Genomic DNA, 25144 nt, shown 5'->3' on the forward strand with positions numbered 1-25144 from the left:
GCTAGTTAGAGCTGTATTTGCTCTTTACTGTTTGTAAATAAATCTACGCTGGTACTGTAGACAAGTCCTGTATCCTCTCGGTGTTTACTGCAGAGCTCACATATACAGCTTCATTTAACTGTAGGAAAAACAAAATAAAGAAATATGCACAACATGGATGTCTCTCATTTCTCCCACTTCGACTTCTCTCTGATGACTGTTCCCAAGCCCCCTTCCTGCGTCCAGGAGCTGGGATTGAGGAACATTTTATATTCTTTGCCCTCATTCCGCACTCGGATCCCCCGCCGAGATCAACCGGTGGCCCCCGTGCAGCAGAGCGGGGCCATCACCGTCCTCCCGGGTGGGATGGAGGAACAGGAGCCGGGTGCCACCAGGCCACCACCAACCAAAAAAACCTTCCCAGGCAAAGCACCCTCCTCCCACCCGGGCGAGATAAAGCGTGTACTTGGACCCTTGCAGGGCTGGGCCTCTAGCACAGCTCCGGCATGCTGTCCAATTACCGGGAAGGTTTGCACCAATTTGTTCAAAAGGCAAGGCGAGCCACCCTGCACGTTACCATGAAGCTGCAGTACAGCTCCAGGCTGGCTAGAAGGGAATTGTCAGGCAGTCAGAGCTCAAGGCAGCTCGGGAAAAAGAGTTTTCAGACCATAAATACCCTCTTCGCAGCTGCTGGGCAGCGCTGCGTGTCAGACACCCGCAGACACGACGGGGTAGCCACTTACAGCGCAACCACAAGCATCCCTGAAGTGTTTCATTCTGTATTTCGAAACAGGTTACATCTACATCACGTAACAGCAGGCCAGAGCAGTCATTTTCCCATCAGGTACAAAAGAGGCGGTGAGACTCGTGCTATAAATAAGCAGTAAACTCACCATCCGCCAATAATCCTGATGAACGACTGGATGCCTGCCGTTTTCCATCTGTGCCAGCACAACCCGAGCGTTTGGGAGCAGCAGAACTGGCTGCGCAGAGAGCGCCGACAGTCATGTGCAATAAAGCACGAGGAACCTTCCCGTCCCGTTAATTACACCCATTTCCCATTGAAGCGCTTACCTTCCTTCTCCAGCAAAGCACAAAAAGCAGCGGGGCGGGGGAACGCTCCTGGAAAACTTAAGAATAAACTAGAAAAGGCTAAACTGTTTACTCACCATTTTAATACTGCCAACAACTATAACAGATTGAAACTGTACACATGACAAACTGGGAAAAAGAGTCTCAATGCAATGGGTTCAGCAAAGGAATGTACTGACTGGTTATGAACGTTACTACAGTAAAAACGATGGCAAACAGGAATTTGGCACCACATATACAAAGTAAAGGCATGCTTGTCAATACAGCTTAGGAGTCTCTGAACAGAAAGGCCATGGTAAATGCAGAACAGGGTGCGCCCTTTGCAAAATTGCCCACCAGTTTAGACCAAAAAATGCGCAAGAATCTAAGTGGTTGATTTAGTAGCTCTGGAGCAGCACGTGTTTCCCATCCGGTTTGGAGCTCAGCATTTCATCTCTCCAACGGCCGCGGGTCGACGTTCAGCGCGAAGCTGGCTTTATGCTTACCAGGCAGAACGAATCTCGCTTTGGGTATCAGCATAAACCAGGTTCACCCCTAACCACAAGCTAAAAAGACTCGCTTGTCCTGCTGCAGGAGCATCATTCAAAAGCCTTATGGTAGCAGGATGGTAACAAATTACACATCAGAAAAAGCCGAAGCTATCGCCATAAGAGCTCTAAGGATCCTTTAAGTAGTTGCAGAAATATTAAATCCTGACCATACCAAGTGTTAAAAACAAAGAGTTCCTGCTAAGAGGAATACTTTCTGCATGATCTGGTCACATGTGCATAGTTAAGTGATTTTTTTGTTGTTGTTGTTTTTTTTATTTTTAAAACAAGATTTGTTTGCAAATAAAGAAATAAGATTTAGTAAAGTTACAGTTTTCTTGATGGAAAAAACCTTAAAAACAGACTAGTGGTGGCTTGTTAACCAAAGAAAGAGAGAAAGCTACATATCGAAGGTCTGGAATCCAGCACCTCAACTTCACAACAGCTGTACACATTTGAGATTACGCCATCCAAACGATGCCAGGATGATCTAGTCACACTAATAGTTGTTCCATCTTGACCTAACTTCAACATCCCATATCAATAAAAAGGTCCCTAATACAGAAGATTGTGCTAAAGAATGCAACGATTCTGCATGCTGTTTGTTTGTTTCCCTGGTCCTGTTCATGCTTGCAGCTGTCCCCGTGAGGCAGCAAAGAGTCTGGTTCTCAAAACGCCACATCATAAAAACTGAAAAGAAAACAGCGAGCATTAGTGAGGTGCAAGGCAGAGCCAACGCGAGCTGGCGTGCAACGCTTAAACGCTACGAGCGGCCGAGCGGCTCAGCTTTACCTTCTTCCCACGCCCCTTCCTTCTCAATAGAGTCCACATTCCTTCAGGTTGTTTTTGATGATAACATCTGTAACAGCATCAAACACAAACTGCACGTTCTTGGTGTCAGTGGCACAGGTGAAGTGTGTGTAGATCTCCTTGGTGTCTTTTCTCCGGTTCAGATCTTCAAACTGACACTGGATGTACGCAGCTGCTTCCTCGTACGTGTTGGAGCCTGAAAAAGATAAGATCCCTTACTTTGGCCAGCAGTTCACAGCAGAGAGATCTTTTAAGTCCATATTAAGCTGCTTGCAACCATCTGCCTTATCCAGCTACAAATCCAAATCCACCATTAACCCCTTCTTGTAAACCTGAAGTCTATTCCCAGCTTCTGGTCAGTGACCTTGGACAAGCCACTCACTTCTGCAAGGCTCCAGCCTCCCTGCCCAGAGATCACTACAAGGGAACGTTGTACGCTGGCTACGGTAATGCTGCATGCTAGAAACACGTAGTTATAGCAGAAGAGTGACAAATGACAGGGACAAGCAGGTTTGAAGGAAGGACCATTTAAAAAAAAAAAAATCTTAATGCCTCGAGCAGTGACTAGGTAGAGCATCACGTCCGTGCGGGGCCATGGCAGGGAAGGGCCGCAAGACAGACCATCGCTGAAACACAGACACACCAGGGTGAACAAGTGCCATACCCAGGACGCGGATAAGCCTCCTAGCCTCTAAAATTTAAGTTAAATGAAAGTATTGTCCTAATAACACGTAGAAAACGTGGAGTGACCTTGATTTGCTGGAGTGCAACACTTTATATTTGTATTTCAGGCCATAAAACACATGGACAAAGGCTGTTCCACACCAGACATGCATGACCGCATCTCTTCCGAGAAAATGAGCTATCAGCTAACTTCACAGCCCAGAGATGCTGCCCAAGAGACAGAGTTAAGGGAATAGGGAAAAAGATAAGCTTTTAAGTTATCGTGGATCGTGTAGGCTTTGCCTGACTCATTCCTGGCCCTGGTAACAAGTAAAATACAGCTTCACGAGCCCAGCCTTACCTGTGTACTCTGGATAGCAGATCGTTAGCGGGCTTTTCTTAATCTTTTCTTCAAACAGGTCCTTCTTGTTCAAGAAGAGAATGATCGATGTGTCTGTAAACCATTTGTTGTTACAAATGCTGTCAAACAGTTTCATACTCTCATGCATCCGGTTCTGGAAAACAAAATGAGAAGGGTGATGCATCATTCCAGAGTTATTAGGGGAGGACGGGGTGGGGGGACAGACGGGCTTTCCTACAAAGGCCAGACGAAAGAGTCGAGTGTCACTGCCACAGCCTCACTACCACTTCATCAGGAAGAGCAGGGGCTAAACTGCTCACTCGCCATTTTAATGCTGCCAACAACTGTAACAGATTGAAACTGTACCCATGACAAACTGGGAAAAAGAGTCTCAATGCAATGGGTTCAGCAAGGGAATGTACTGACTGGTTATGAACGTTACTACGGTAAAAACGATGGCAAACAGGAATTTGGCACCACATATACAAAGTAAAGGCATGCTTGTCAATACAGCTTAGGAGTCTCTGAACAGAAAGGCCATGGTAAATGCAGAACAGGGTGCGCCCTTTGCAAAATTGCCCACCGGTTTAGACCAAAACCACGCAAGAATCCAAGTGGTTGGTTTAGTAGCTCTGGAGCAGCACGCGTCTCCCATCCAGGTGACCCGTACCATGGTCACCTCCTCACCCTGTAACCCCCCGGGATGTGTTTGTTCCTCCACGGAGGTACTCACACCTAGGGGAACTGGCTGCAGGGACAACTCAAGGCACCTCCCTGTAACCAGGCCGTGGAGAAAAAACTCATTTACACATTACGTTTATCAGTTTCTGGGGCAACATACTGCAGGCTGCTGCAAGGAAGTGCTCATCTTCACTGCCCTTGAACAACTGTAACAAGAGGAGCAAGCCAGAGACATGCCCACCCCATGATTCCACCTCCCTTCCTCTACCGTGCCATGCAGCCAGGCACCGGTAACTCCTCCATAACATACCATTTCCTCGTCCTCGGCCAAGACAAGGTCGTAATCGCTGAGGGCCACGCAGAAAATAATTGCTGTCACGCCTTCAAAGCAGTGGATCCACTTCTTGCGCTCCGACCGTTGGCCGCCAACATCAAACATCCTGGGAGAGGCAGAAGAACGGTCTCAGAAGCTACAGAGACCTCCCTCCCCGGCCACCACACCGTTCACAGGGGACGGAGAAGGCTCTGCTACGGACTTTCAAAACGAGCAGGGTTTAGGGGAAAACAGGTACACAGCCTTCCCTCAGCAAGGCCAACAACTCTGAGCCCTCCCTTTCTCAGGAGAGTGGATTTTAAAACCAGAATTCTTCTCTTTGGAGCAATTTCAGCAGGAAGAACTAGACGTTACCTACATCGCTATCCAGAAGTCTGCTGATTCACCAGGGCATGCTTATTTTGTTCTCCGTCTCCTATTTCCTTAGCAACAATCCATTTGCTTGACTGGACTCCAAACACCTACTCATAGTCAGCTCTTCCAGTTAATTTACATTGCGTCTGACAAAGGATTATCTGGAACGTACTACCTGCATGCTACTACTGGGACCCAGAAAAAAAATTAATGGGGTTAAACAGTTTCATGTATTTAAAAAAAAAAAAAAAAATCTGTGAGCTACTGAAGTTTAAAGGCTGCAGAGCTGCTTCCAGGATTTCTGTCTATAAAAAAAAAAAAGATGCAAGTGTCCTGGATACCAAAATATTTTGATGAAAAGCAGGATTGCCCAGGATGTTCTGATGGACTGTGACTTAATTAAATCAAGCCAGATACAAGTCAATATCCGAGAGCTATGAAAATCATAAACATTGATTTGCTATCAGAGCAAACAGGCAGACAAGAGAGAAACTGCCCAGGGTGGGCCAAAAGCAATGCAATTTAATGGTGCCAGACAAGGCAGCCAGAAGTGGCGTTCAGCTAACTCCAATCTTCTATTTAAGGTAAACCGTCCCCGTGGACCACAGGAGGAAAGATGAAAATCTCTGTGAGCCCGATACAGGCTATTTACTCAGCCTGTATCATTCGCCATTACTCTCCGCTGTTAGCGTGGAGACATCTGGAAAGGAGCAGCATCCCTGACAACTCAGCTTTGCCAAGCTAATCCAAATTCGAGTCACAGTTATACTGAGGCTACCTCAGCCCTTTATTAAGGTCTGAGATTTAACATCGCGGGAAAGATGGCAGCTTCAGGGTTTAAGATGTATTAATGCTTTCCTTTGTGGAGCAAAATCCCTCCGAGACGAGACACCTCGTGTCTCAAGCTCTGCACATGATCAATGACTCCAGGAAGGCTTGGGAAGAGCGATTCTCCTCTTTGCATCAGGGAGGCATGCCTCCGAGCGCTCAGCCATTTCACTTTAAAGGAAGGGTTCTAATGATTAAACGGAATATGCCTGCTACCTCCAGCTCACTCTTCCATTAGTCAGACGTGATGATTTTTAAAAGAGCACCACACACACTGCAGCTCGAAACACTAATCCTAATACATCACGACGGAAGACAAGTTTTCCCTGGCCGAACCAGAAGCCATGTAAATAGCTCGGCGATGCAAAGTGTTTAGGCATTTTTGTTAAAACGGTTCATAAGTTAAGACAGTTCAGAAGCCAAAATGCTACTGTTCTCCCAAAAAAGCGTGCAAATGAATCAGATTTTCTAAGCAACGCTTGGATTTTCACTGTAGCTCTTTCAAACTGTTTTCAAGCACAAGCTAAAAATAAGCAAACAAATGCTTATTTAAAGGCCATGAGCAACAAAGTCTTGAAAACATTGCCACAGACAAAGGGAACTCGCCCAAGATACAGGCACTGCGTTTTCCTCCATCCACATTACGGGACACGAATGCCCGCCCTGCGGGGCTCCAGGCTGTTCGTCAGCAGCGCACTCGGGATCCGAAGCGAGGATTTTCTAACGAGCAGATCAAGAGCTGGGAGGAGAACTAAACTGCAGGCTAGCAGCCGCTACGGAGGTTAGAGGGAGCTGGGTTAGTGATACGTAAAGGGACACTGCCAAGACCAGGCTCGATACCCGAGCCCTGCAGGGACTGAATTTAGGAGGCAGAGAGGACAGGGAAGTCCCATCCTCTGCGGTGTCACGCAAAGGCAGCCAGTCCCCAGCACGCTTTCTGCAGGCCCCATTCCTGCGCCGCAGCAAGTGTCAGTCAGCACAGTCATCTACAGCTTCGTGGAGAACACCATGCAGCCCAGAGCCAAGACTGACTGCGGGGAGAGCTCTTATCTCCCGCGTCAAAGGAAGGGGTTAAATTCAAACTCAAAATCCAGGAGTCAGTGTCCTTTTAGTATTTTTTTTTTTTTTTTTGGATCCTGTAAGCAAGAAGTCAGTACCTGTGTCTGCGATTCCAACATAAAAGCGGCTGAAAAGAACAGAAGAAGGCAAAGAAAAGTCAAACCGGTATCTCTAGTGAGCAATGTCAGTAGAGAGGGAGTGTAACGGAGGCAAGGAGGACAGTTAAAAACAGGGCAAGACATTTTGCAGCGCAGGTGTGGGACCTACCACCACCACCGCGCACTGGAGAAGTCACCGCAGTCCACAGGGACGAGCGCTGCCCTTCACTTACTTGAAGTACAGGTCCTTGAAGGTGAAGTGAGTTTCCACAATGCCTGTAGTTTTAACTCTGGTCCGCAGAACATCCTGCTGAGTCGGAATATAGGTCGGCTGGGATATTCTATCCAAGTCATTTAGGTAACTAAACCAGAAGAGACAACACAAGATGCGCTTTTTTTAGTCTGCTTGCTCACCATGAATCTTTTATAAACTGCAGAAGAAAAGTCATTACAGAATTTATTCATTATCTTCACATAGTACAGACCTCGAACATACAGCAAACAAACCCCCTTGGGTCTATCCCAGGGCTGATTTTGTTGGGTTGTTTTGGGGTGTTTTTTTTTTTTTTTTTAACACCTCCCCATATGACCTTGCAGCATGTGTTGGGTGGAGTTCAGCTAGCTGGGGAGTGAAGCCTGATAAGCTAGCACGAGAAGTACTGCTGATGCAGAAGCCATGCCAAGACTGGTATCTCTGGGGGCAATTCAAAGTACTCAAGGTCTTTCGCATCAAAGCACAAGGCAATAAATCCCGTGGCTCACTTTTAAAGGGCAAGGATACATCAAATGAACCAGGAGGAAAGAATTAAGCCTCAAGAACTACCCCCAAACCAGGCAGATTCATTCACCTCCTTCAGCAAGAGCAAAGTAACACACAACGCGTGCAGCTCCCCAACGGCACGGCCGTTTCTCTGCAGCATCAAGGCAACGCGCCCGTCGAGACCCCAGCTAATTCCAACTGCAGCAGATTGCCTTTGAAGTCCAGCTCTCGGGCACATAAGCAAGAGGTACACATCATTTCCAGCAGCGTCAGAAATCCCGCTCCAGCCAGCAACACCTCTGAGCTCATTTTTCCTGTTAAGGGGAAGGCGACGGCCTCCTTTCCGCAAAGGAGACGAGGGTTGCTCCAGCTCCGTTGGGAAGGGACGGGAGGCAAGCGTTCAGCCGCGTTCGTGCGCAGCTGCCAGCAGCGTTGTTCCTAACAGCTACGGCCACGTCTCTATCGGGAGTGGTTTTTTTTAATCAATACGGTACCATGCAACTGTGAGATTTTAGTGGCACAGCGGCTCTACACTGGTGTAATAAACCCTGCCCTCCCAAGCATTACCACAGATCCCTTGTCAGCCAGGGATCGCTCCTTCCCATGCGCCTGAAAGCTGTGCCAGGAGCTCCAAAATTTCCACGTGCCTCCGTCACCGAGCAGGCAACGTACTGAGCGCCATCTCCCTCCTCCGTCAGCTTCAGCATCTCCTCTCCCCAGGACTGCCAGCATATTTGCAGAGCGCTGACCTATTTTCCAAACCCCAGAAGAATCCAGCCTACCTGCCAGCCTCCTGCCTGTGCTCGCCCGGCACCGCGGGGCTTTTCTCAGAGCTGGTATCTGCAAGCGGTTTTAGCCCAGAAAGGGCCAACTCCCCTCATTCCTCTCTCATGGGATGACGGGTTTGTGAACTGCTCTTTGACCAGAAACGCAGCACCCAAAACTCACGCTTGGGATCGGCTTTAATTTCAGCTTAGTAAAACAGAGTTTGGAAGGTACTTACCTTCATTAGGCTTCTGTTAAGAAATACTTCTGCTGAGGAAATAACATGCCCAGATTTTTCCCTCCCCTCTCTTTCCTTCCAGTATGAGTTTAGCTGGGACACAGTGGTTCAAAAGCTGATGGAAGAACTGACCCAGCAACTCCTAACAGCTTGGCTTTGATACAGGTCACACAGCTGCCCTGAATCACTGAAGTGATAAATGTGCAAGCTGAAGCTGTAAAGCATCTGTTCCTAATTGCCAGCTTTCAGCATCAGAAGTTTCGGCAGTGGAACTGGTATAATTCCTGCTCAAGGCTTTTTAGGCAGCCAGTGAGGAGTGAATGGAGTCAGGCAACTCCCACCAAATGAATTGCAAAGTGCCACCTGCATGTCAGTCAGGAGAACAAGGTGTATCAGATTAAGTGGTGCTCGATCTGCAAGCTGCCTTGAAAAATAAGCTTTGCCAGATCAATTCCAGGGAGATTCAAAGGGCAAATAAATACCAGAACCCATGGAAATGCCTAAGCAGTTGGAATTACAGAATTATGGAATGGTTTGGAAGGGACCATCTAGTTCCAACCCCCCTGCCACGGGCAGGGACACCTTCCACTAGACCAGGGTGCTCAAAGACCCATCCAACCTGGCCTTGAGCACTTCCAGGCATGGGGCACGCACAACTTCTCTGGGCAACCTGTTCCAGCGCCTCACCACCCTCATACTGAAGAATTTCTTCCTTATATCTAATCTAAATCTACCCTCTTTCAGTTTAAAGCCATTACCCCTTGTCCTATCACTACACGCCCTTGTGAAAAGTCCCTCTCCAGCTTTCTTGCAGGGCCCCATCAGATCCAGCACAGGGGATTTCTCGGTAGCAGAAGAGCCGCCCAAGCCCATGTGCACGCAGCCTCCTCCAGCCATCCTCGCCTTGCCGGAGGCGGCTGAAGCAGCCTGCCCACCCAACAACGCCCGGCTGCAGAGCCCAGCCCGTGCAGACTGTCACTTGTTTCCCTTTACCACATACAGATTTAGTGGAACTTGAAAAAACTGGAAAAGCACGGTCCGAGACTCATGGTTTCGAGCGACTCATAACCCGCAGCTTGCCACAGTCTGTCTGAAAGTTTAAAGATGTTCCTCACAAATATTGTTTTGGGAACTGAAAACATATACCTTACTGAATCTTACTACATCCCACGCAGTTTGAATCCCTTTTCACAATCTCCTTCGCCACCACGCTTTCTTCATACGCTGAGGTTGCAACACTTCTTCCCCACCTTGGATCCTTGTGTTTACAGAGCCAACTATTTCTCATGCTTCAACACCACCTTGCAAATACAAGCTTGCAAAAAGACAGTTTTGTTTTCCTTCTTTTTTTCACCCTTAAAATGAGGGCTCGAGTACAAAAAAAAAAAAAAAAAGCTGACCAAAAGCCTACAGCGTAACTCGTGTTTGCCTTAGTGACCCTCCAAGCCTTCCCAGGCCACCCTGTGCCAGGCTGGCACTGGTTCAATACCTGCGTGTGCAAGGATCTGTAGTTCCAGTTCGACCAGAAAACCTGCCAGCTTCAGTGTCGTCCCATCTCACGCTCAGACTGCTCCAAGACAGACTGACCGCAGCAGCGGGATGGACAGCTTTCAGTTGGTGAAGATAACAGAGTTCCCCTCCTCCACACACTCACATGAACCCTGGCATGGTATTTTCCTAACTATTCAGTCACGTTTCCTTTTAACGCTGGAAAAATGCTTTCAAGGCCAAAAATGGCTCTGAAAGCTCTGAAAGATTCATACAAAGCATTTATTATGAACGGCTATCCGCTGCCTAAGCTACAGGAGGGAGGAAAGGAGGGGCTGTCACCATCACGCCCGAAGGCGCAGCAGCAAACAAAAGCCAGCCTTCACCATGGAGAGGAGAGACCAGGGCAGAAAGATGCAGGTTTGGTACCCAGGCGGGTCGGTATTTGCAGCCACCAAACACCAAGCTTTCAAGAAACATTATCCCCAGCACCTGTGCCAGTCTGAAAATGCAAACAGTACTCTTCCTACATAGGTTGACAGCTCATACAGAATTAATCATCTCTAGCCAAGTCTTCCTCCAGCAAGAAGAAAATGGGGGAAGACCTGGTGAAACCTGTATTTAAGAGACGCATTTCTTTCACAGAAGTCTGCCTCCCCTCTCCCCTCGTGTTTAGCTGGATTTTGGCAGATGAAGCAAAGCAGAAAAGCTAACAGAGCGGGATCTCCAGGAAAAGGGAATGTTGTGCATGACCTTTATCAATTTGAACGCTCATCTGGGCCAGCTAAGACAGACCCACAGATGAAAAAGCCTGCTTCAAAAGCCTGAGCTGTGATCCCAAGGCGGTGCTACTAGAGGAGAATCACCAGAAAGCATCAGGATGCAAACGGGAGGACAATGCTCTGCAACCTAGTGCTTGAAAGCAAAGAGGAGAAAAAAAAAAAAAAAAACACACATGGAAATAATCTAGGTTTTATCCAGCATCGTGTCAGGGAATTCAGGCCAAAACTGCCACGTGGGAACAAGACAAGATATGCCAGCATAGAGAATGGTTGATCAGAAACTATGCTAATTGCCTGAGAGACTGCAGAGAATTACCTACAGCATCTGCAGACTGGTGTCCGCATGAACTTCGGAAAGAGGAGCGAAACCAGCAACTAAAATATTTTAAAGCGTTATCTGCTTGCCGGCATTTCCAAGTATCAGAGGTAGCTGAAGATGCGCAAGACAGCAATACGCCTCAGCATCCACACTGCAGCACCATAAACCAGGTTTTTGTTCTTCGTAGCTATTACACCGAGAATTGTGCACAAAGGTCTGAAACGCTTCTCCGCAGCCTTGACTCGAGACAGGAGCGGTGAGCTACAGAGCTGTTTGCTCACGTCACAGGTAAAGAAAAACAGGAAGTTGCAATAAGGCAAGTAAAAATATATGTGTTTGAAATATCACACCAGAAAAGCAGGGCGGTTGCAAGAGGGACGTTACCAGATGGTGGCTGGAGAAGACTCTGAGTGTTTACACGAGTGCTTGAACATCCACAGACCAAGAGTTACTCAACTGTTCTCAAAAAAAAAAAAAAAGAAGAAAACATGCAAAACAGTATGATTCCAGGACAGATCATTCGGATTACTGTCACAAGTGGTTATCTTTGGGAGCTTACCCCAGCCTACTGCCTATGGATTACGACACACCGTTGTTATTATGGTTGCCTCCTCTCCTCCCACACGGCCTCCTGCCTGCCGGGGCAGCTCCCCGATGGGCAGGATCCGCGCCCGCACAAGGGGAAGCGCTCAACGAGGCAGGAAACAGCAGGGAAGAAAAGTTTTTGGAACAATTCGAAATGCCCTGAAAACCCTGGCTCTGCCACAGCACTGTTGTTTTTGATGCCACCTAATTTTCACAAGCAATCACTCAGATGTTCCTCTTTTTTTTTTTTTTCCTTCTCCCCCTTTCTGGGTGCCTCAGCAGAGGCCCGATGTGAAGCAAGGAACAGCACCCAGTCAGCCAGAACCAGGCTTGAAACACAGCACCAGACTGAATTTCAGCTGGAAAACCAGGCATCTCAAATGGGGCACATATTTAAAGGCTGCTTGCTAACCCTGAAGTTTCAGTCCCATTTGTAGGAGATACTGAAAGGAGAAGGGAAGTGAAATTCCCGTAAGAGAACTGTGCACAAAAGCTAGTGCCTACGTGACCACCGCAAGAAGGGATTGCAAGAAATCCATCTTTTAAGCATGGACAAGGGAATTGTTCGGGTAACACCAGAAGGTAAGGCAGGTCAGGAGCCACGCACTGAGCGAAGAAGAAAAAAAAAAAAAAAACCTGAACGCTCATCTGGCCAGCTCATCCTGTACACTGGTGAGATGGGGGTCCTGCAGGAGAAAACAGGATTTTAACTGCGTGATGGTGCTCTGCGCTAAAGGAACCCACTTGCAGCGTTTCCTAACTGCTGAGTTGCTTGGCTACCGATTCAAAATAACACTGCGTTAGCGCAACTTCCTGTGGTTTTAGGACAGGAAGGAAAATTCTCTGATGCACGTATCAGAAAAATGCCACACGGGTCATCACTGGGCTGAAATCTCTCTGCCACGCAGACTTGACACCAGCTCGTGAGAGCAATTCGTCACAGCAGCTGTGCCTACACGTACCAGGGCCAGAAACTGGACACGAGTGGGTTGCAGGTATTCAGGAACTGGAACAACCCTCCAAAATCCAGTCTCTGGAAGGCAGGCAGATCAAGGGGGCACCTCCGAGCAGGCTTACGCCCTCTCTCCCCAATCTGCCGTTTCTGACCCATTTCTACCTTGTTTTCTCCAGCCTGCCCTCATTCTCCTTCTCTTTCAAAGCTGACCGTCAAGACCACAAAGCCAAGGTTCCCCATCCTTAGCTTCCTGCTTAAGCTCCACTCAACCACTTACGCTTTCTGCCCGAGATCCTCCGCTCAAGAACTCCTTAAGCCTTCCTTCTCTTCTCCATACCTTTTCATTAAATTATTCCCTCATTCATCCCCCTCCTCATCTCTCCTTTTTTCTCCCTTTGAATCTGAAGTTTCCTCCTTGCATGCTGTAAAGGCACACGCGAATCTGAGAAAGCCTCCTCTTGTCAACTCATTTACCTTGATCTAAATCCATGATAGCCTGCCAAGGTGTTACAAATTTAGAAAAATTCTTCCTTATTTTCAAGCTAAAATATGCTCTGAGCCTGCAGGCAACTGAGCTGTGACACATCTGAAGTTTCTTTTTATAAAGCACTTCCAAACTAATTTTTCAAAGGCTTAAAACTTGGCTAAATTGAGATGTTTTCAGCTGGAAATCAGGACGCACACCAAACCCCAAAATCATCCTTTCAGAGTTTCAAATATTTGTTCTAGAGAGACCAAGCACATGACTTTTTAAAAAGGGGAAGGGGAAAAAAAAAAAAAAAAAAAAAAAAGAAAAAAGCAACAACTGTTTTGCTCATTAAAAGAAATAGTTTTCCCCTCCCTGCGCTAACCTGCCTCTTGGAAACAGAAGAGGCATTTAGTCAAAACCCTCATTAACCAGCCAGCAGCAGCCTACAGCGCTCCATGCTATTTATCTAGTCGTAACTTCCCAATTGTTAAGCAATTGCGTGCATTTCAGAAACAGAACAATAAGCAGGTTTATAGCCAGCCTGCAGCGCTGCCCATGCGGTGCCAGGCACAGGAACAGAAGCGCAGTGAGAGCTGTTAAGGAGGACAACTATGTGAATATTCGATCCGCCAGTATATTCAATATATTGATCTGCCGATATCAGGAGATTCCCACAACTGGAAATGGTTGCTCATCATAAATTTGGTGGTTTAATCAGGAGCTTGGTTTCAGGAGGTGTTACTCCTTTCTGTAGGGATAACGAAGGTGACATCGCTGATCACCTGCTGTAACAAGCCATCTTAAAGCAAGCTGCTAAGTTATTCTTCCACTAAAAACAGATCGGCAAATTCACCTAGGCGCAAAATAAGGAATGTGTTGGTTTTGGGTTCCCCCCCCCCCCAATACTACATACAGGGAAGACAAACAGTAAAACTGACTTTGACGAGCTAAAGCACCAAGTTGCCCTGTGAGCCCAACCAGTCAGACCAGGGTTTCCATCTGTCCCCTCGGGGGGGGACCCAAGGACCACCCCGCTTTCAGTCACACCGGCCCTTTCTGAACACCCTTTGGTTCGCCGTGAAGGCCCAGAAGCTAGTAACAGTTTCTTACTATGAGGCAGAGTCGTTAAGCTGATATTCTCTTGATCTGCTGAAGCAGGCCTGAACCCCAGCATCTCTCCATAACCGCTTAATCACGCCAGCTAGCTCGGCAGTCATCACGCCTTCCTCCGCACTTCCAGCTAATACAAACAACTGACGGGCATCGTCCTGCAGGAAGAGGGGAAATCAAAACAAGTTAGGATCTACATCCAGTTATACCTTTACAGATTACAGCAAGGCTTAACATCAGTAACGATCCTAGGGGCTGCAGCAACGCAGGAGATGACATCAAGTTGGGCGGGAGCATCGATCTGCTCGAGGGTAGGAAGCTCTGCAGAGGATCTGGCCAGGCTGGACCGATGGGCCAAGGCCCAAACCATGAGGTTCAACAAGGCCAAGTGCTGGGTCCTGCACTTGGGTCACAACAACCCCATGCAACGCTGCAGGCTTGGGGAAGAGTGGCTGGAAAGCTGCCTGGCCAAAAAGGACCTGGGGGTGTTGGTTGACAGTGGCTGAACATGAGCCAGCAGTGTGCCCAGGTGGCCAAGAAGGCCAACAGCATCCTGGCTTGTGTCAGGAATAGTGTGGCCAGCAGGAGCAGGGAGGTGATTGTGCCCCTGTACTCGGTGCTGGTGAGGCCGCCCCTGGAATGCTGTGTCCAGTTTTGGGCCCTTCAGCACAAGGAGGACATTGGGGTGCTGGAGCGTGTCCAGAGAAGGGCAACGGAGCTGGGGAAGGGTCTGGAGCACAGGGCTGGTGGAGAGCGGCTGAGGGAGCTGGGGGTGTTCAGCCTGGAGAAGAGGAGGCTGAGGGGAGACCTTATCGCTCTGCAGCTCCTGGCAGGAGGGGGCAGGGAGGTGGGTGTTGGGCTCTTCTCCCAAGGAACAAGCAATAGGACAAGAGGAAATGGGCTCAAGCTGTGCCAGGGGAGGTTTAGATTGGATATTAGGAGACATTTCTTCACAAAAAGAGTAGTCAGGCATTGGAACAGGCTGCCCAGAGAGGTGGAGGGGTCACCATCCCTGGAGGTGTTCAAAAAAATGGGCAGACGTGGCACTTGGGGACATGGTTTAGTGGGCACAGGGGTGTTGGGTTGATGGTTGGACTGATGACCTTAGAGATCTTTTCTAACCTTAATGATTCCTAGTTTTACTTTCATTCAAAAATAATCCAGCCACCAAGCCAGGAAACATGAAATTAATTATTATTCTACCCTTAATTGGTCTAGTGGTGGACTTGGTAGTGTTAGGTTAATGGCTGGACTGGATGATCTTAAAGGTCTTCTCCAACCTAAACAATTCTGTGATTCTAACTGCTCTAACAAATCATGGTCCCTTCTCTCATGCTGTCTACCCAGTCTTCTCCCCCAAATCATCAAGTTATTTTTTTCCTGCAGTCAGGAAAGGGAAATTCTGGGCAAGCAGCTCCAGCCCATGGGGCGAGACACAGTGATCACAGGTGGCACACAACGCTTCTGTCACGCCATCGCTGCAAGGGACCACCGCTCCAAAGTAACAGGCAGCATTCACATCGGAAACATGGTATTTCAGTAACCTGGTGCAGCGTTTCAAAGGAAAGGTAAGAATGTCCATGTGCTACTATAGACTAATGAATGATAAATAATAGTTTTTAAACTGGAAAACCTTTATTACCATGTCATACAGTATGGCAACAAGGAAGAATTCAGTATCAAAAGCAGGTTTTGGATGATTATAGGTTTAATATGAGGTTTATATGAGGACTTGCCATTTGCTGCAATGGCTGTCAGAAGTAAGGGAAACCGATTTCTTAAGAAAGCATTTCATCAGGAGATGGGATGGACTGATCAGGGTTTGAGTGTTTGCCCTAGAGCATGAAAAATTCTTCTCAGAAGTCTTAGAGCAGGACCTCACCCTTCTGCAAGTTAACAAGCAGATTTTGAAAGTGAAAAACAGGCTGACCTACATCCCACACTGATGTTTATTTCTACAGTGACCAGACCCGCCAGCTTCCTTTCGGGAGACATAAGAGACCTTTCACTATCCCAGCAAGTTCTGAACTTCAGACTGTCTCCTCCTGACATCGGCTCCTCTCACCTACACCCTAAACCATACTGCCCAGCGTGTGCCTAAGCTCAGGCAAGAGTCAAGTCCATACGCTACTCCAAAGGGTGCCTCCCTAGCACAAGCAACAGGCACCTAAATTCATTTAATCAAGGTCCGATTGCCACAACAGAGGCGGACCTCAGTTATGAGTCTTCGTGGGTACAGCACTTGTGGATATGGTGCTATGCTGAGAGGTCACTGCTGTGGTTTGCTGCCAGACAGTCCATTTAGTTACCCTTGGTCTTTTCCCAGGAAAGTGTGGCAAGTTGTTTGCCCTTCAGGGTGGATTGGGACATGAGAAAATTCTTGGCACTCGGCTCTTGTGCTGCTTTTGCGAAGCCAGCTAAGCCTGGGCAGGTCAACCGAGAAAGAAACTTGGATTTTAACACCTTCCTCCTCCCAGCTACATTAGCTAGGCTGAGATCACCACCCGGCTTCGACAAGCACGGAGGAAAGGTGGAGGTGAACGCCAGGGAGGATTTGGAGCAGCAGCTGAACAACAGCCTAGGTTAACATGGAAGTGAAGATATGCCCTTCAGCCAGGATGCTTTATATCGTAAGTTCAAAATACCTGTGGTTGCATCACAAAGAAACAGGAGTAGGTTCCTTCACCTACTGTATATTAACTGTAAGCACGAGGAATTAGTGCCAGATAGCAAGAGTCACAGCCACTGCCCTATGCTGATATATGCAATTCCTTTCTCCTACACATTCTTCAGGAGTCCCTGACTCCCCGTTCTGTCTGTGCTTTCCCCAGCACCACGGGGGTCAAGACCTCCCGACTTCAATTTCTACCGTCCTGAAGTGTTGAAGGTGAATACTAGGAACAGCCCAAGGAATCAGCAGAACTGGATGGGTGGGGAAAAGCAGGGTCTCAGAACCCCAAAAAACTAAGAGGACAAACCAGAGTAGTGAAAATTATTAAGATTTATTTGGCTCAGCTTCAAAACTAACTGGCACAATGCTGTGAAACACTACTGACGACTGATGTCAAGCAATTTAAACAAAACCTAAGAAATCTGTTAAAAATTCAAACAGCTTGGACAAAGTTTTGGGGGTTTTGGTTGGGGTTTTTTTTTTTTTGAGCGTTCAAGGTAGTAAAGGTTCTTACCCATAACCTCAGTAAAATATTTGACACTTTGTACTGGTACTGGTAATACATTACAGTTTATCAACAGTCTTTCACTATTGTATCTTGTAACAAACATATTTCCACTGTGAGTGTTGTGGACTGAATTTCCAGGCTTCATTAACACAATTCACAGCACAAACTCGGACTAAGGGAAATATGTGAAATACTTACTGCTCTGGCAACTTCCCCGAAGTCTATCTTTAGCCTTCCCATGGCTCTTATGATTGCAATGATGGACTGGATAGTATTGCTGTAGACAACCACTTTATATTGTTTGCATTCTTCCTCCGAGTAGCCATCCTCATGAATAATCCTGGAAGAAAACCAAGCTGTCATTCCCAAACTAGAAAGGCACCACAGATTTCTTGATCCATGTCGCACAAAAACGCGGTTTACGTGCTTGCACTCTCACTTACTTCATCTGCTTCACAATGGTGCTTTTCCCAGACTCTCCAGCACCTAAAAAGCACAAAAAAAAAATCCAGTTAACAACCACATGAAATTAAAAAGAGAAGTGGAATGTACTCTTCCCAGTTCCTGTACAGAAGTTGATGGGGTCTGGAGTAAGATACTTCTTGTGCATTGCTGTCGGTAACAGAGCTCCAGAGCAGCTGTCCCAGCCCCTTGGGAGGGATCACTGAAGAGCACATCCACAGGTACGTCCTTCCCAGGTTTTATTTACAGATGCTGACACTCATTATGCTTAAAAAAAAAAAACCAAACTAGAATTTCTGAATTTCCAGAGTACACTTCTTGATCACTGAGGCTAGCCACCTGGAAGGCAGGTCTGAAAAACTGGGATGAGGATTTATCTCATAGGCTCTCTACCATCCCTCTCCTCCAGCTCAGCGACTACAGTCTGAGGTAGCCCTGCAGCTAAGTGCATCAACATCATCAGCTGCTACCCACCATTACTGAGCCATGCCAGATAAAAGCATTAGCCTTGAATAACCAGCTGGATGCAATCACAGATCCCAGAGCATTTTTTACAAAGAACATCTAATTTGGAAGCAATCTTGCATGATACAGAGTGGAAAAGAAGTAGACCCAGAACAGATCTCAAAAGCATGCACAAATTGCTCTTGCAGATCCAGGTGAAGCAGCTCAAGACATTAAAGCCCAGAAACTAACTGCTATGTCAGAGCAGGAACACCATAATGGATCTTGCAAGTTCCCTCCTCCACTTAGCACAAAGTCAGCCAAACGTTGCCCGTAATCGTTTAAACGGATGCGTTTTTTCCACAGTGGAAAGACTAGGTGCGCTCCCACAATCCATTACTACAGCATACTGGTAAGCACACCGGTATCACTCCTGAGCTAGATACCTCTTAAACAGCTCCGGCAAAATCCGGAGAAGATACCTGTCTAGACTTGAAGTGGCAGCTAAGGTTGCCTGTGAATCACCAGCAGGACGATGAGGGACCTGGGTTCCTGCTCCAACCCTTTCAGCTGCCAACACTGGTTCCACAGCCACCAGGCAACTCTGGGACCTTCACCGTGGCACACCCATACGCATCCGCTCACAGAACACGCAAGGCAAATTTTAATTGATTAACAAGCTCTATTCTCTATTGTTTCCCACAATACAAGGATTATTATTCTGGGAAACCGAGGATAAAGAGACCCACAGGTTTAACTCGGAAATGAGCCTTTGCGCCAGGATGATTTCTAGTTGAAATCTCAGACCTGTAGGCTCTGGCGCTTGGACATGCCTGCACTGCAAACAGCCTTCCTTCAAAGAAAGGGAGAGAAACCTGGGGCTTGCCAAACCTCTGCAGACCCGGGGAGGGGCAAGTTATCCCCGTCTGTCTGCAAAACAGCAGCTAGTTAATCTGTTTTTCACAGCTTTTTCTCTTGAACCACAGAGCACTCACAAACCTCGCCCCCCTCCCACAGGCAGGAGGCAGAAACCACCTTTGCACACCCGTGCAGCAGCCGACATGCTCGCGCAGCTCGGTGCGGCGGACGCCTACTCCAGGACTTAAAGCCATGACGTTATCGCAGTTTCCTGGGCTCTGCAGTCAGCAGCAGCTGAGCTGGACCGCCCGCACGCATGCCCGTCCCAGCCATGAAGCGTGTGAAAGGCACGCACGGTGTTACCGCGTGGCAGCAGAAGCGCAGGTCCTGGATTACTCTACCTCATGTGACAGCAACACCAGGAGTCACCGCGAACGAGCCCGACCAGCCGCTGGCTTCAGGGTTCCTCAGCATAAAAGGCTCGCTCTGAGCTGCAGAACTGGGTTTGCTGAAGGCAAAGGAATGAAGCTGAGCCTGCCTGGGTTTGGATATATGACTCAAGAGATCCCGGATGGACTAAGAGACCCAAGCTCCCCTTCACTTCTAGCATCAAGGCACCAGATGTCCCAGCCTGCAGAGTCTACCCAACGCAGCAGTGTGTAACCCAGAACGGCATTGCTACAAGCCAGGCGAGCTTTGTTAGAAGAGAAAAATAATTTTTAGATTATCAAACCAACAGGAAAAAAAAAAAAGACCAGCTTCCAGGAATGTCAGGCTGTGAAAACTGGGCTGTGGCATACTTCTCCAGGAAAAAAAGAAAAAAAAAAAAAAGCAGAAAAGCTTTCTGGTGCTACCTTCAGGAAGCACAGCTTCCAGGAGAGTGTTTCCCCAGCCTCGCGCAACATCCAGAGAGGACAACACTGCATTCCAGTTTCATCCTCGCATCCTCGAGGCCTCAGGAAGGCCAGCTCCTAGAAACAGCACCACGAACAGGGTGCAAAAGCAGCAGCGCTTTTTAAGAAAGCGGAATTCTCTTCTTAGTCTCACAACTTCATGTCAAAATGGGCAGAGGAACCAACAAATCAAACCCCTGAAGATGAGAGGTTGCTTTGCTGGGTTGGTCTGTGCAATAGGTGCAAACTACTTCCTTGCCTGAAATTTCGTACACCTTTTAGCCTGCTTGCTTCACATTCCTTCAGGTTCTTTCCACTATCACTAGTAAAACCTTTTTGGCTGATAAGGGAATTGAAAGTACTGGCAGGAACATCAAGGTGCAGGTTACAGCGGCAGCTGGGAAGGAGCAAACACAACTGCTGCTTTCTGAAGTTACACAACAGCCAGATACAAGCAGCTCATTCACCAGCGGCGAGCACGTCGCGCCAACCCGAGCCCAGACCTGTCGTCGGCATCCAGGACCGAACGAGGACAACGCAGCCTTCGCAGCCTTGCACTTGTATTTCCACTCCCAAGTTCATCCCGGTCAGTCCCCAGATGTTGATGAGGATTCCTGAGGCTCCATTGCTGTATTAAATTACAACAGAAAGTTGCCCCAACATCAGACAAGGTCATTTTCAAGCTGAAGGTGCATTTCCTATTTGTACATAGACAGCTCCAAACCAAACAAGCCGCCAAATATTTTTACAGCTCTTGGTGGCTGAAGAGAGCAGATGCAAATCAGCCTCTTCACACAGTGAGAGCTTTCACAGTAGGACAAGCACTTTCATGGCAGGTTCTCAGGCTGCCAAATGGGAAGAAACTCAAGTCAAACTGTGCCTTAAGTCGTTATACCCATTTAAAGGTGTTGTGGGGTTGTATCTCCACGGTGGGATGGCCAGGCAAGGATTGCGGCTTCTTTGGATCCATTTTGCACGAGAAAATAGAGAGGCAACAAGAGAAACGCGCTGGTGTTCGACAAAGAAGTACCCGGTGCCTCTCCTGCACAGCTCCGGGGGTGCCAGGGCCAGGACAGCTATCTCAGAGCACCCACAGCTTTAAACGCCGATTGCTCAGATACCGCCTTGAGTTTATCTGTCTCGACAACCCCCTCAAGGGACTGTAACACTAACAGCTGCCCCGCACAGTAGGAAAACGGTTTCCAAGATAGGGCATGTAGTGCAATTTAAATCAATTAGCCTCTAGTTTAGGTTGAAGGGTTACCAGATTAGAGCCTCTCAAGATAAAATACTTCCAGGCTGCCAAGTTAAATGTCTGCAAAGCAAAGTAGTTCAACTTTTAAATTATTCCTAAGCATAAGGCAATTCCATTTTTTTTTTTCTTCTTTCCCTCGAGCCTTAAAAGAAAAGCTATTGCCAGTTCAGCCTCAAGTAGAACAGGCAATATAAACAAGATTCCACCTTCAAAGCCATTCAAGAAGCATTAACAGCTACGAAAAATGAAGCATGTTTTAAGCAGAATCTCCCCCAATCTGCTCAGATGTTGGAGTTAACACCTTCCACCCAAGCAAACCGCGGGGCCTGAAGCACACTACGCCAGCAGCGCTCCTCGCTGCAGCCCGCAGCCAGCTAGGGCGAGATTCCGCCTGAAACCAGCAGCTTGCAGGAAACATCCTTCCCTTTAGCAGGCAGTTTTTCTTTTGTTATCGCCTCTTCTCCCAGCTGCCAAGATGCCTGCACCTCTCCTCTGGCTGGCACAGATTTTAACAGAGATGGCAAGGAGGGCTTGGGAATATCTGTGTGCTCCTGCTATGGCTTCTCGGGCACTCAGCAGGGCAATGTTTGTGCTCAGATATGAAAATGTTAACGCTCTATAGACTCAGCACTTCCACCCCAGAAGGGACACAAAACCTCATTTTAATTTTCAGAGCCATTCTCCACATTGCCCATATTAAGGTGCTGCGATTTGAAAGCTTCTGTGTCCTGAAACAGCAGCATTCAACCCAGAGTCCCAGCAGTGGGAATTTAGAAGAGACCTTTTGAACATAATCTCTCTGGCTTTTATTTCTCGTCGTCATATTTGCTGTCATTTCCTCCTTAGATTATCTTAAAATAATCTGCTGCTGCAGCAGGCAACGCTGAACTTGTACTACCTGTCATTTGACTGACAAAACAATATCAGATACAATTATGCCATGACAACATAGCCAAGTTGGTTATACAACACTAATTCAAACCATATTCGATTTAACTCCTTCCCTTCTCATTTCCAACCCCCACATGCTTCAGTGGAGTTTAAGAGCAGCAGTCCATGCTCTCAGAGGAAAGGGTGCTGGTAACTCACCCTTCTAAGGGACTGGCAGAGGTAGAAAATAGTGACCTACATCCTCTAAACCTCTCTCCTTACCAGCATAAACCCAGAATTAGCTCCTACAGCACACACTTATGGCAGTCACAGCAACAAAGGCACAGCCAAGCAGCAAGTCACCTCCTCTGGGACGTTATTCCTAAAGGAGTTTTTCCTGATGTTCCAGGTCCTCTCCCAGACTTGCTCTCTGCTCCTGCAAGAGCCATCCAGACAAGGTACCTCATTAAACAGTCATTTAAAAACGTCTGCCCTCCAGCTCCGTAATCATTTGCTGGGAGCTCCTGCTGGGGTAGCAGCTGCTTGCCGATGAGATGGCCAACGTCAGACACGGTCTCATCTCAATTGCTCAGGAAAAAAAAAAAGCATTAACACTGCCCTGGTCTATTCTGAGACACCTGTACGATGTCCTCCCACACAGCACAAGGCTTTTTCAGGGTCTGTCTCTATCTTTGTGCCTTTGCTTTTACTCTTCTCTTACCCCGACCCCAAACAAGGCCCACAGTCATTTGCATTCTACTCTTACTTCCCAGCCCTAGCTTCAACGTCTCTTGCATTCTACTCTTACTTCCCAGCCCTAGCTTCAACATCTCCAGGTCTCCCTTCTGTTCTTTGATGCTTGAAACTTCTCTAAACATTTGCAGATGTACGCACTGCGCCGCCCAAGCTGCTATTCTCCTTTTTCCAACTCACTGGAGTGGCTGTAAAAGGTTTGCATAAAGAGATCCATATTGGACCTACCCGGTAAACAGCTTTTAATCTGCACCCTTTGTTCCCTGCTATCACGCAGCTTGATTTACCCTGATGCACCATGTTTACATTTAACAGTGTGGCTTAAGCCCTCAGTCAAGTACCTTTAGCGTGTGTGTGGGGGGGTAAGTAGGAATTTAAATGCTACTGAAACATTCTCCAGCCTACAGAAAACCGATGCTTTGCATTAGAAATTAAGAGGACAAGTGAGAGTGGATAGAGTTACATCGAAATTCTTATGGGCCCTGCAGGCGAAGCACCCAGCTTCTGGGATCACAGGCAGGGACCAGACGGGGAGCTAGAAAGTTCAAAAATCATGAAATATGACACTGTATCTTACTGGGTTCAAAAAATATGAAAGTCAGAGCATTACTGGGATGTTTCTCACTGTAAAAGGAAAAGCAAACCTTTCCTTTTTGCTCCGATTAGCACAGCTACATAGGGATCACGTTTCGTCACAAGAAACGGAGGCTGACCTAAGTGCGGATGTCGTAACTCCATGGAAAAACTGTTTCAGAAGTCTGAACTTCTCTTTTCCCAAATTAGCAGCAAGAAACCTACCTATGCCACAGCTCTGCTTGCACACCCTAGACACAAAGAGCAGCTAATCTGTTACAAAGCGTTTGCTGCTTTCTGTCGTAGTGGCTCGCCCCGCTTGATCGATGCACGCACTGCAAGAATTCAGCAAATTCCTTGCTCTTCACCGCATCCTTCAGCTAGCAACCCTTCCCTCCAGACACCAGCCCGAGCCGGGAGGCACTGCAGGCCCCCAGGGCTCACCCCAAACCATCCAAATAACACCCCAAGCGCTTAAGGGAGAGCTTGGCACCATCAGACAGCGCTGAACTCCCTCCGGCTCCAGGGGTGGCAAGCCCTGTACAAGTCCTACAGCCAGATCCCTTTTCCCTCTGGAGGGGGAAGGGAGAAGGGAGGGAACCTGAGCAGCTTTCAAGCCATATTAGTACTGGCCCTGGGAGAGCGATGCATACAAAGGGGGGAAATTATCATCCAACCACTTCCCCTGAGGAAGCCAGAGGCTTTCCTGCAGCAGGAGATGGGAAGTCAAGCGACTCAGCATGTCCATGAGCTGGAGATTACAGGGAAGAGAGCAACAAGCAAGCTACCAAAACACAGCTTAGGCTGGGAATTACAGGTCTACGCAGCTACGCTCTGGATAAAATGTTTGCTTTTAAACCCACTACTTAACTCACCCTGCTTGGGAAACAAGGAGGATAGGTCAAAGACTATCTACGTCTTCCAGACACAAGCATCCAGTTCACTGCTTCAGAAGGTACAAACAATCTGAAGTGGTTTTTTTTTTCTAAAGCTGTATCAAAACTGCATTAAACTGTACTTCAGGTGAGGAATTCTTTCCCCCCTGCAATTAAGGGGAAAAGCCCTGCAGCATCTGAAAGTTTCTGAAGAGAAACCAGGTCACTGCTGAAACAAATTCTTACTGGAGACACAGAAGAGATGCACCTGGAATATCCATTAAAGTACAAGCGAGGAAGATAAAAATTAACAGACTGACATGTTTCTGAGTTCCAGCCTCTAGAGGAGAGCGTGCACAGCTTGTAACTACAGCAACAGCCCGTTGCTTTAAAATCTCAGCAGGGGTTTGGCAGAAACTTTGCCAGACCATTCCTGAAGCAGGATGATGCTGCAAGCCTTGCTGAACTACAAAATCCATGGGAATTTCTTAGGGTTTCCAATATCCCCTCTTAAAACAGGCCAGGAATAACCCCAGACATTTCACTTGACGAGCCTGAAGCTGCAGGGCTGAGTTACAGACCTGGGAAGATGACACGACCCTTTCGTGCTAAGGTGCAGCTACGAAGTGACACCGAATCACCTGGCTGTAGGTACAGCCCACCTGCAAAAGCCAAAAAAAAACCCGAACAATCTTCCCTCCGACAGACTAGAAAGGGGCCAAAGC

General features: G+C 47.6%; 1 protein-coding gene across 1 annotated transcript in view; it reads right to left on the reverse strand.

Moving 5' to 3' along the window:
- Positions 1-1149: 1149 nt before the first annotated feature.
- The window catches only part of GNAI3 (G protein subunit alpha i3), a 34179-nt gene continuing 10184 nt past the window's right edge, over positions 1150-25144 (reverse strand). Inside the window, exons 2-9 of the mRNA XM_075722535.1 lie at positions 17880-17922; positions 17635-17776; positions 14258-14415; positions 7020-7148; positions 4424-4553; positions 3433-3586; positions 2391-2604; positions 1150-2288 (exon numbers count right to left, since the gene is read on the reverse strand). Coding sequence (XP_075578650.1) covers positions 2414-2604; positions 3433-3586; positions 4424-4553; positions 7020-7148; positions 14258-14415; positions 17635-17776; positions 17880-17922 — 947 coding nt within the window. The 3' untranslated portion in view covers positions 1150-2288; positions 2391-2413. The remainder of the gene's footprint in view (positions 2289-2390; positions 2605-3432; positions 3587-4423; positions 4554-7019; positions 7149-14257; positions 14416-17634; positions 17777-17879; positions 17923-25144) is intronic.

This window comes from Pelecanus crispus, chromosome 17 (genome assembly GCF_030463565.1).
Source record: "Pelecanus crispus isolate bPelCri1 chromosome 17, bPelCri1.pri, whole genome shotgun sequence".
Classification (NCBI taxonomy): Eukaryota; Metazoa; Chordata; class Aves; order Pelecaniformes; family Pelecanidae; genus Pelecanus; species Pelecanus crispus.